The sequence below is a fragment of the Seriola dumerili genome, unplaced genomic scaffold (genome assembly GCF_002260705.1).
Source record: "Seriola dumerili isolate Sdu_G_001 unplaced genomic scaffold, Sdu_1.0 BDQW01000665.1, whole genome shotgun sequence".
Lineage (NCBI taxonomy): Eukaryota > Metazoa > Chordata > Actinopteri > Carangiformes > Carangidae > Seriola > Seriola dumerili.
In genome coordinates, this window is record NW_019174920.1 from 1,110,161 (window position 1) to 1,122,998 (window position 12,838).

General features: G+C 40.3%; 1 protein-coding gene across 1 annotated transcript; it reads right to left on the bottom strand.

Annotated features, from left to right (window-relative positions):
* Positions 1-43: 43 nt before the first annotated feature.
* Positions 44-9,948, bottom strand: LOC111236408 (neuroblast differentiation-associated protein AHNAK-like). Its single transcript, XM_022765120.1, has 5 exons — positions 9,891-9,948; positions 7,894-7,965; positions 7,581-7,701; positions 7,296-7,471; positions 44-6,753 (listed from the first exon to the last, which is right to left on the bottom strand). Exons 2-5 carry the CDS (start codon positions 7,897-7,899, stop codon positions 2,689-2,691), a joined length of 4,368 nt encoding a protein of 1,455 aa, XP_022620841.1. The 5' UTR covers positions 7,900-7,965; positions 9,891-9,948; the 3' UTR covers positions 44-2,688.
* Positions 9,949-12,838: the final 2,890 nt, after the last annotated feature.

Consider the following 12,838-nt stretch of genomic DNA (forward strand, 5'->3'; position numbering starts at 1 on the left):
CAGCACTTTGGTTTATGACCAAACACCTGAACCACTGACAGTTAGATCATCATCATCTGTTCTTTGTGTTTAGTGCTAATTTGCAAATGTTAGCATGCAAACACACTAAACTAAGACAGTGAATATGGTTAACATTATGCCTATTAAACATCCATCATCGTGTTAGCATTGTCATCACATGCATTTTAGCATGCTGACCTTAGCATGTAGCTCAAAGCAGCACTGTGTTTAAGCCAAGTGCATAGGTTTGGTTTCAACATTAATCTATGGTTTATTAACATAAACATAAAAACTACACAAAGTAACAGATCAAAGACAACAGGAAAGTTAACTTACTTATTAGGAAATTACTTGTTAATGGAAGTATTATTAATCTAATAATGTAAGGCTGGTGACGTTAGAATTATTTAATATGACTTCACTCTAAACAGTGTGAACGAGTTCACTCAAATATTGGTAGGATATGTCCCTACCGTCCATATGCAAACCTACGCCCGTAGGTTTTGGTGCCAGCGAGCAGGGCTCCAACAGTTTGGTAATGTCCTGATCTTGACATTGGTTCTGGTGTGGTGTTTTAGTGGCAACTGAAGAGCATATGGGAACAGGTGGGAGGTTCATTCAAATGAAGCAGTGCAAAGCAAGTTGTTGGTTTTTAGTGGGAAATGGGCCTTAGACTGTAACTGAGAATTGAAGCCACAGAACCACATCTGTTTCTAACACGTCACTTCAGGCCAGTCTGGTGATTTTATCAAGCGCAAACACGGCAATGCTTTTTTATCTCATCACTCCACAGCCAGCAGAGGCATTTAAACATTGTTTACTGTGTTTGAAGCTGGAACATTAATAAATCTGCATTTATCTATAATAAATATGAATGATTCTTCCAGTATCTGTAGCTGCTTCATACTGTACGAAAAGCTTCTCCTGTTGATTCAATCACTGCACACACACCTGTCCACACCTGTCCACTGTGTGCGCAAGTCATCTGGCTAACTCCATAAAGTACTACATACATCACGACTCAGTACTCTGGTGTTTACAGCAGCTCATCTGTCCTGTGTCAATGCTCCTTTCTAACTTTATTTTGAGCAAAGTTAGCATTTTATGTTTTATTCTTGAACCGCATTTCAGCACAAATGTTGGGGTGCATTTTACAATATGATGTGACTAATTATAACGTGAGATGGTAGAAATAAAACTGAAAAAGTGTCCCACTGATGTGATCATAGAATCTAATAACAGTTGACACCCCCTGTTTCTGGCTGCAGGTTTGAGATCCAGACAACAGCATAATTTCCAGTAGAAGCCTCTTTCCATTCATTGAGCTGCTGTCATGCCTAACTGTGATTGGCTGAGCTATTTCAGAGATCAGTGATGTGATTTTATTAATCACCACCCCCCCTCTGATTACACCTCAACCTGTTCTGCACTTTGCCCTGATGCACCCACACAGTGTAAAATAACCACACAGGTCATGTGATCAGCCCTTAGTCTTGTTAATGTGCATCTGACTGTATGCGTGTTTAACAAACAAAGCACAAGAGCAGTGGCAGATTATAACACTCATACTCATACACACCATGTCAGCAGAATCTTCTTCACAACCTCTGAGTGATAATCACACTGTATCTCGTTTGCTGTTCTAATTGCCTCTTGTGGGGTGGAGGCAGTGGGATGGAGCTATGTGGGATACATCAAAACTTAAAGATAGATCAACAAGTATAATAACTCTTTCATAAACATCTTCTTAATTTAGTCAGATCAAACAAAGTAGTCAACAAAAAAATATAATTTGTTCAATTCAAAAACTAAAAAACTAAAGTTAAACCCTTTAATGCTCTTCAGTGTTATTTGTCAGTCTTTTTTTCATTTGAAGAAACAACTTGTCTTTATTATACTTGTTTTCTCATTGTGAAATAAACATGTCAAATTCCATAAAATTTGAAAATTAGAAAATTAAGTAGCCTAAATGACCAATCAAAAAGTTGTTTGTTCAGTACAGTACCTTTTTTTAATGGTATCTTTTTTTTATTAGTAACACATTATTTTATGGCTTTATTTTATATTAAACAAGCATGAAAATTTGCAAATGTACAATTCAAATGATATAGAGTGAAGTTTCCAATAATAAATGCATATTAACTTGTGTGAAATTGAGCTTTTATTTAAGGAAATTCCAGTTTTTCAAAAAGTACAAAATTACACACTTTTGTCGTGTGAGCTTCTTATGCATTAATTAGAAAATTATGGATCTGTAAAATGGAGGGTTGTATCCATTTACGTTGGATATAAACCAACGAGTCATCAGTTTTATTATATTCCTTCTTTTATATTATAGGAAATAATCACAAGTATATTGAATGTATTGAGTTATGTATTTACATTGACATACAACTGACTTATCTTTTAAAGTTTTTAAGGTATGGTAAATCTCAGAAACTTAAACTGCTCAATGTGATCATATGCAATACTGAGGACGTTATTAATAATAATAAGTAACATACTTCAAAATCAACTGTGTATAGAAAAAAAAGCTCATATAAATAACAAGAATATACACATAGTTTATAAAAACAAGTTGGCAACCGAAAGTTATTGCACGTGGCTTGGCTGGAATTATCTGCAGAAAACTGTGGCAACAGTTAACTTGTATTTTTCTTTACAATGTTTCTGAACCTCTAACCAGACCTAGTCAGTGTCTGAATCCTTGACATTAAGGCCAAGCATGTTGGAGAGGCTCAGTGACAATTTGTCATTTTCATCTGATGTCAGAATTTCAGGGACCTCCAGGCCCAGGACAGATTCTGGCTTTTCTACTTTAAAGGTGCCTCCTCTCACCAGAGAGGAGTCTCCTACTTCTGTAGAGGTGCTGACATCAAGACTCGGGGCAGCAAGCTTCAGATCAACGGTTTTAGCTTCAGTTGGGGAGACATTTGCTGAGGGTGCTTTCTCCTTTGCTATTTTCAATCTCTCCATAATGTCGATCTTCTCTCCTGCTTTTGATGTTGTGTTTACTATTGGCAAGCGGATCCCTTTTCTGACGACATAATCCTTAGCCTCTGTGTCAAGTTTTGATATGCCCAAGGTGTCACCAATTTCTCCAATGCCATCAATGCTGTGTCTGGGCAGTCTATGGAATTTGAATGCAGGAACCTCCACTTCAGCATTTGACACTTCAGTTTCAGAGTCAGCACCACTTCCCTCTTCATCAGTGCCTGAACCAGACTTTAGTCCCCATTTGAAGGGCCATCTCAGCTTACTTTTTGGAGAACCTTTAACTTCGGCATCTGCTTCAGCTGTGAGATCCAGATCAGGTGTGTTCAGACTTGTCTTCGTTTCAGGTTCAGAGACACTGACATCAGGTGAACTAAGATCCTGAGCTTTAGATCCTGAAAATCCAAACTTTGGAAGCTTGAAATGAGGCAATTTGGACTTTTCAAGATTAGCATCCACATTTAGAGCTTTCACATCTATTTCAGGTCCTTTGATATCTCCCTCTAACTTTGGTGCACTAGGGTCTATTGCAGGAACAGAGATGTTGTCATCCGTTGTAATAGTGCCTACGTTCACCTTGGGTGCCTCTACTCCAGCCTCAATTGAAGGATTAACTCTGGAAACTTCTACTTCAGGACTCGAAAGGCCAAGTTTTGGAAGCTTGAAATGAGGCAATTTAAAGTCACCCATATGAGAATCCAAAGCTAGATCTGGTGTTTTTAACTGTGCATCATGTCCTTTGAGGTCTGCTTTGGGCAGGTTCATATCCACATTTGGAGCTTTCAGTGTTACATCAGGTGCTTCCAGTTCAGCTTTTGGTAACTTGATATCTGTGTTTGGTGCTGAGAGGTTTCCATGAATTTTTGGTGAAGAAAGGCTCAGATCTGGTACCTGGAGGTCTGCCTTTGGTAGATCCACACTTGGTCCCTTTACACCAGCTTTGAAGTCTGGTAAACTGATGTTAGTTTTTGGGGCCAAAAGGTCAGCATCCAGATCTAAGTTAGGTGCTTTGACATCAGCTGTTGGCAACTTAAGATCTACATCAGGAACAGAGACATCTGGAGTCTTTAGTTCTGCATCAGGTAACTTTGGTTCTCCAATGTTAAGTTTTGGCATTTTGAATGTGGGCATCTTTAATTTTCTAGAAGGAGCGTCAATGTCAATGTCTACATCCGGCCCTTTCAGGTCTGCTTTGAGCAAGTCCAGATTCACGTCTGGAGTGGCAATACCACCTTCAATTTTGGGGACTGAAATATTCAAGTCTGGTTCTTTCAGATTAACACCGGGTACTGTTAGATCTGCTTTGGGTAGCTTTGCATCTACATCAGGAAGAGACAGATCCAGATCTGGACTCGTAAGGTCAGTATCAACATCAACGTCAGGTCCTTTCACTCTTGGCCCAGAGAAGCCAAACTTTGGCATTTTTATTTTGGGTAGCCTGAATTTTCCAGCTGAGGCATCAACCTCTGGAGCCTGAAGGTCTACATCAGGACCTTTGAGATTGGCTTTTGGTAAATTCACATCAAGATCTTGTGCGTCAAAACTGCCATCGATTTTTGGTGCAGACAATGAGAGATCTGGTGCTTTTATGTCTACATTAGGTGCATCCACATCAACCTTAGGTAAGTCAAGACTAGGGTCAATGTCTGGTGCTTTTAAATCAGCAAGTAATTCTGGACCCTTGACTTTTGGCTCTTTGAATGTTGGTAGCTTGAATTTAGGTAACTTCAGTTTTCCATCGGGTGGGTCAAGGTCAAGATCTGGACCCTTAAGATCCACATCTGGACCTTTGACATCAACATTAGGCATGTTGATACTTAGGTCTGGCGCATCAATCCCACCCTTAATATTTGGTGCAGAAAGATTAACATCTGGCGCACTCAAATCCACATCAGGCCCCTTGAGGTCCACATCTGGTACCTTCACATCAGCATCAATGTCAGCCTTTGGGCCCTTCAGTGTGCCAAATTTGGGTTTCTTTAAAGTGAACCATTTGAATTTTCCAGATGGGCCTTCAACATCTGGAGCATTAATGTCTAACTTGGGGCCTTCCAGATCAGCTTTTGGTAAGTTTAGATTTACATCTGGTGCATTTATTTCACTATCAATCTTTGGAGCAGAAAGATCCAATTTAGGAGCTGAAACATCTAGATCAACATCAGGACCACTAACCTTTGGACCTGAAACTGACCACTTTGGCTTTTTAAGAGTGGGAAATTTGAGCTTCCCAGATGGAGGGTCAATGTCTACATTTGGTGCTTCAACATCAATACCAGCTTTAGGTAGATTCAGATCAAAGTCAGGTGCTTTCACATCAGCATCAACATCAACGTCTGGGGCTTTCACCTTTGGTCCAGAAATCAAGAACTTAGGCTTTTTGAGTGTTGGGAACCTGATTTTGCCAGAAGGGGCCTCAATGTCAGCATCTGGTGCTTTAATATCAACATCAGCTTTGGGTAAATTCAGATCAACATCTGGTGTGTTCAGATCTGCATTAAGGTCCAGATCAGCTTTGGGGCCATGAAGTTTGGGTTTTTTCCACTTTAGATGAGGCCAGTTAATTTTCCCTGATGGAGCATCAACATCAAGATCTGGGGTATGAACGTCTACATCGGGGCCTTTCAGGTCAGCTTTTGGGAGATTGAGCTCAGGGTTTGGTACAATAATGCCACCCTCAGTATTTGGACCTGAGAGATTTAAATCAGGTGTGTTTAAGTCAGCATCTATGTCTAAGTCTGCTTTTGGGCCATGAAGTTTGGGCTTCTTCCATTTCAGATGAGGCCAGTTGATTTTACCAGATGGAACTTCTCCATCAATATGTGAGCCTTTCAGGTCTGCCTTTGGCAAATCAATGTCAACTTCTGGGGCATTTATCCCACCCTCCACTTTTGGAACAGAGAGATTAACATCTGATGTGTTCAGGTTTGCATCTAAGTCCAGATCAGCTTTTGGTTTCTTCCACTTCAAATGAGGCCAGTTGATTTTACCAGATGGGACATCGATGTCAGGGTTTGGGGTTTCAACATCTAAAACAGGGCCTTTGATGTCAGTTATGGGTAAGTTGATATCAACGTCTGGAGCACCTAGATCCCCATCGATCTTTGGTGTGGAGAGATTGACACCAGGTGCAGAAAAGTCAGCATTTAGGTCAGCATCTGGTCCTTTAACTTTGGGACCTTTCCATTTTAGATGGGGCCAGTTGATTTTGCCTAAGACTGGCTCAATGTCAACATCTGGGGCTTCTAAATTTACATCAGGACCATTTAGATCCACTTTTGGCCCATTCAGGTCCAAATCTGGACTTTTAAGATCTAACTTTGGGGCTGACAGGTCCAGGTCTGGTGTCTGTAGATTTCCGTTGACAGAGGGGAGATCTATGTCTTCAGAAACGTCCACTTTTGCTTTTGGTGTTTTGATCTGAAGTAGATTGAATTGTGGCATTGTGAATTTTGGGGCCTTGTATTTTCCGTTGCCGGTCTTGATTTCTGGTTTCTTGACATCAATCGAGGCACTGGGTGTGTTGACACTGACATCAGGAGCTTTGAGGGTGCCATCTAGATCTCCTTTTATATCTGGTCCAGTCAGTCCTACAGAGGGCATTGAGAACCTGGCATCAGCATCAGCTGAGGGCTTATTTAGACTGAGACTGGGAAGGTCTCCATTGAGAGTGGGACCACTTATTTCACCACCCAATCCCTGTGCAGCGTTTAACTTTCCATTCAGGCCATCAAAGGAAACAGCTGGTGCGTCTAGTGACATCTGTTGGTGATGAAGTGATAAACACATTAGGTTAACACACACTTTAAAACCACTGAAACATAATTTAAAGCAACTCTCACTTCTTCATATATGAAGCTGCTGTTACTATTAATATGTTTTCTGACAATTAAATTAATTCATAAAATGTGCAAAAAGGCATTTGTTGCAGGTTTTAGGGATTTTCCAAGTGGCCTGAAAGAAACTAACATCATATCAGTGGAGGATGCAACACAGCAGACTTCACATCAGAGTGGGTCGCTTCATCCAAAAGTACGTATTAACCATACAGATAGTTTTGGTTTCATATATGTTATCAGAACTATTTTGCATGAAGATATTATACATCCTGTTTAAAACTGTTCACAACTATTAACTAAATGTTATTTTTCAATGCTGTGAGCATCATAACACATTCTCCACTGCAGTGGGGTGGAGCCAGAACTACCTGCATGGATGGAAACTACTACTGTTCAGTGTTTCCTTTTTAATTTGGGTGAAATAAACTCTTTAATTTTCGCCTTGGCTTTGGTTATGACGTCTACCTCTGCAGAGTCTTTGAGACCTAATCCGAGGGAGCCAAGTCCCACACTGGTGCTCAGCTCCTTCTTCGTCAAGACCTTCATATTGTTATCATACGGCTCCAAGACCCTCAGGATGTTCAGCACTTCATTTTTGTTGAGGTGGTCCAGGTGTATAGTGGCTGCAACAATCTCATCCCCTGCAACACACAGGAACAACTCACTAAATGTCAACCACCATGTTTTTTTTTTACAGATTCTGGTCTGGTCTGGTCTGGACTGTCCTCTGTCCAAAGATTTCTCTCTCACCTGCTTGCAGCCCACTCTTTGCGGTGATGGTGTCGTCAGTGATTCCTTTAATGACGACTCCTTTCTCTGAGTCGTCCAGGACCAGGCACTCTGAAATACTTGTACTCTTGCTGTCTGCGCTCTGGATTTAAAGTGGTTATAATACACAACATAAGACATCGTCTATCTTGTCAACATGGATAAAGACCATTGACATTTTGTTTGTGTAAAACTGAAAATTGTAAATTAAGTATTAAAAAAGAAGGTCTACATTTTCAATTTTACTATCCTATATATTTCTTAGATGTTTTTTGTGCTAGTTTGTCATACTCACCATCATTTTGTGTTTTGTGTTTACATCCACATATCAAGAAACCACGGGATAACAGAACCACAGTAGAGTTACCTGTGAACACCAGAGAAAAGCAACATTGCTTATTAGTTTATGTGATTGGGTTACACACTGTGTAGCTTCTGCAAGATGACGATCAAATCTCTGTAAACTGACTCCAATAAAAGATTATTGATTATTAGTCATTATTACTGTTCATGAAAAGCTGTTCCTTCTTTCACTTAGATGGACACAGCCAGCAACATGGTTTTCATTCTAATAAAGCACCAGTTCAGGTTTTCACTATGTAATTCATTTTTAAACAATGCCCAAAATGAACATGATGATTTGGTATTTCTTGGTCTTGGTTTGATTTGGTTCAAACTGATGTAGAAGTATTGAACTGCTTCCAAATACAGGTGTGTGCATTAGATTCTAGCGCCAATATTTGGACCTGTTTAACTATCGTCTGACTTGATTTATGGTTTGTTTTCATGTTTAATTTGACCTATGTACAAGTGACCTAAAGTATGTGGCAAGTCCTGAAATTTGACCCCAGATGAAGACACACAGTTAGAACATGAACTTTGACCTTGGTAGAGGAGACGATGGCAGCACAAACAGCAGCATCATAAGGAATCACAGCAAACACCAGTGGGGGTCAAACTCATCCCTCTACACATCCTTGAGTTCTTCATCTGCCTTTACCCTGACAGACGGAGAAACGACACCCACACACACATCACCTCAAGCCTCAGGAATCCAAAGCCTGCGCCAGGTTTGTTAAGGGGAATGTATGAATCCAAACCAGTCAGTTTGGATACATTCTGACTGACATGCCACACTGCTGAGCACTCACACACATACACACACACACACTTCAACCACACCCCAATAGCTTCGCATGTAAATGCAAATGTAATTCACTTGCAGCACAGTCACATAGACACAAGCAGAACAGGCTTTGAGTTGTGCAACGCAGCTTCCACTAAGATCCAAACTGTCCCCTGATGCTACAGAACAAACCTGATGTCAACACCCATCAGTGTTCATGCAACAGTCAAAAGCTTCTTATGTCATCAAGTGGAAAAACAGCTCCACAGTCATAACTGGTGAATATTTTAGACTGAGACAACAACGCGTTGCTGTGCAGAGCTCAAATACACATCAGAGATTTGTGGTCATCAAATCACAATTTCTCAGAGCAGCTGATGTCACTGCTGTTGCACAGGTGTCCTTCAGTTCCACAGCAATAAAAGAGAGAAATAACCACACGACATGTGACATGTCAGTACTGTGGTTTCAGGCTCTGCATCACAAACCACAAATCGGCAGCGATTCAAAGAAGACAGGATCAACAGTAAAGTCGCAACAGATTCAAAAGAATAGTAATAATGATCAGAGTGGTGTGACTAATGGATGTATCTGGTAAAAAGAGAGGAAACATCAACTCCAATAGTGATGCAACACAGCAGGGTGTGAGTCAAATGACAGTTTGGCATTTCCCAGTTGCACTGACAGCACTTCTAGTTACCAACACTAAATATAGCATTTGGTACGATGTATATTGTTCATCTACATTTTTATTTTGTTTTGAATCCTCACTTGTTAAAGCCAGAGACACATGATAGGTCTTGATGTTTCAGTTGGACCATAATGCATCAAAACACTGTTTTAAAACCTTTGAACCTTTGACTTAAAATATGTAACTCCAGTGAATATGAAGAATAAAAACCTACAACTTTAAACTTTAATGTTCATTTCAGTTCAGTTTAAAGTTTAAATTAATGTTTTCAAGTACATTTTCCCCCCAGAACAAGTCAACATGACTGAGCAGAGTTAAAGCTTTAAAATGAATTAATATTCATCGTGGATACATTTGATATGCTTCATTTCTATTATTTAATGTCAGTAACCAGCTTCTTCTAACACAGTCAAGGGCCTTTATCAGTGATCTCATGTCAAAAAGATGCCATAGTACAGATCTGTGATGGACTCACCTTCTGCTGCTGCTACAGATGCCTCCAACTGAGGAGAGTCAGCTGTCTCCTCCTCTGTGTCACCTCTGCTCTGTCGGAGAGGATGAGATGGATCTGCCTGTTAAATGCCTGTAAGCTTAAAGCCAGCCAGGAGAACAGGTTAGGCAACATCAGCACCGCCTCTCCTGATGGCCCCTGTTCTCCTTGCAAGACACACACACACACACACACACACACACACACACACACACACACACACACACACAAACACACACTCACACCTTGATTCCAAAATATGTCACAGAGAGCCATGCACCAGCCTCTTGGCAGCCGAAACCTGGCTAGAAAGCACAAGAGAGAAACACTCCTTCTTAACAGGACTAACCAGAACTAAACATCCTTAGCAACACACACACACTTCATTCTGATGCTATACATGTTTTCTACAATCACAGGACATGTAACTCATAACATTTTTATTGGATCATAACAGACTTTTTCTTCATTTACAATAAGTGCTAAGTGAAATGATTACAAGCCATTTTAAAGCTTCATGACAGCTTTTATTGCTCTCATTGTGTGTGCAGATTTTACAAATCAATCAACACAACAGTAACATGTAACAACAACCGAAGCAGAAATGATGATCACGCAGTCAGGAGGACAGGAGGCAAGAAATTATAAGTGTTCACTTCAGTGATGTGAAATAAAATGTCTCAAAGGTGCAAAAACAGATGAAAAATAAAAATAATTGTGCTTGAAATACAGATGCTGTACATTTTCTTAACTATTTGACAGATTTGAAACGTTGGCTTTTGTTAACAATTTAAACTACATGCTACATTCTAAGCTGTGGTTACCAATAGCAACAAGGATGCTTCACAGTACCTTTATTCTTTATTCAATATGCGGATCCCCACACAAACAGCATATAAGTATACAACAAACAAACCAGCATTGACTGACACTCAATTATATAATTAAAAATGAAAATACTCAACATATTAGATAAGTTAAACAATACATGTATATAATTATCTTTAAAATTATTAAATAATTTCTACTTGATCTGTTAACTCAGAGGTGAAAATCAGCTAACTGTGAGTTGAACATTTTTGTAAGAAGCAGGGAGGTATCTGAGCTCAGCATGAAGTCTGGAGGCAGAGGGGAAACAGCCTGGTTACAAACTCAAAATCAGCTTTAAACTCACTAACTAGCAGAGTGTAAAAAACAGGAGGTGTTGGTTTTACCAGGGGTGACGTGTGTGTATTTCTTCTGTTACCCTCAGACAGAGCCAGGCTGTTTCAAGTCTTTATGCTAAGCTTAGCTAACCGTGGTGGAGAGATTGTTCTGTCAGCTGCTCTTTCCAAGGTCAAGAATGAACACAGAGATGGATGTAGATTTAAACACAGGCTCAGTGGTAGAAGAGCTCTGCTGTGCATCTTCAGCTCCACAGTATTTATTATTTGAATGTACTGAGGCATCATGGTTACTCACTAATTATCCTCTGTATTATCATCCTTACATTAGCAGTGGTTGAAAATGGAGAACTTTGGCTATCTCTGTCACATGCTACTTTATGTCTGACTGTATTCTACTTTTTATTCCATCTATATTTCTCTGGCAGCTACAATTAGGATTAAGATTTTAATTAGCGATAACGACAACATAAAGTCCAACCTGTGATCATACAGAGCTCCACCTCCACCAACCACAACCTGAAATGATACTCACATTCTTCATCACAAGGACTTTGATTCTTTAAATACTTGTGACCAGCCCATTATGTGTGAGGTCTTATTTGTGTTTCTATGTTTCAACAATCTCATCTAAACAAGAGTGAACAGGGGAGGATCAAATACCTGAATGCAATGTGGTGGTAATGTGATAAACATTCCTGTGATGTTAATGGGGAGCCATGTTAACTGTGTCAGAGACACGATGATTGAACCCTGTGGTAAATCTTCACGCCATCATTTATTCTGCTGGTGAACTGGTTTTACATTCTGTTCTCAGGCATTTCCGGCATTTTGAAGATAATATCACTTCAACATTCTCCTTACCCAGATGCATAGCAACCCACAGTAAGCAGCATGAGTCACCACCCAACCCATCCAACCAATTAATACAATGTGATGAGTGTGTGTAGCAGGGATTGAAGAGGGTGTGGTCAGTGTAAGACGATAGCTGAACAATGAGCCATAGAAACCAGACTACTGTCTTCATCAGGGGCAGAGGAGTGAGTCCTGTTCTCTCTTCCTCAGTGGAGTCACAGTGATAGGACAGGTGGAAACAACATGATGTAACTTCTAATGGTGACGAGGGTCATGAGGATGTGTGGTGAGGCTGCAGGTTCTTCAGAGACAGGGTTCCAGCTGAGTGGAGATAAATAACAGAGTGGCCAGAATCAGATTCTCACTTTTAGCCTCTAGTGTGGGTCGCTTACCAAAACATTGGAACCTACATTTCCCAGTATGTAACCAAGAGCATCTGCTAATACACCTGGCCAGGAAAACGCCCTCACGCCCCCAGTTTGTAATGCAGACTTTCTTTTACAAACGTCTACTCTTCCAAGATAAACTTGATGACATCATCAGACTGGACAAAGGTCTCAGATCCACATAAGACACTGTTCAGCTGTCTTCACAGACTCTTACTCTTCAGGATAGGTGGGCTGTTCTTCATGAGTCTCCAGCTGTGGTGACATGTTGACTATCAGAGAAGACACATCTGTTGACCCCTTCTCCAGATCAACTGTACAGGTACCAGGGACAGGTAAACTGGATTTTATTGGTTTTTTGCCTCTATTATGGCAGGGACAATGAGAGAGAAACAGGAAAGGTAGGAAGGAGAGAGAGAGCATGACATGCAGAAAACGGCCTGAATGCGGCAAGGACTGAGCCTAAATGGTATGCACTCTACCAGTGCCGCCCCATTTTCAGTTTTTTTATTGAAAAATGAGTTTGCGT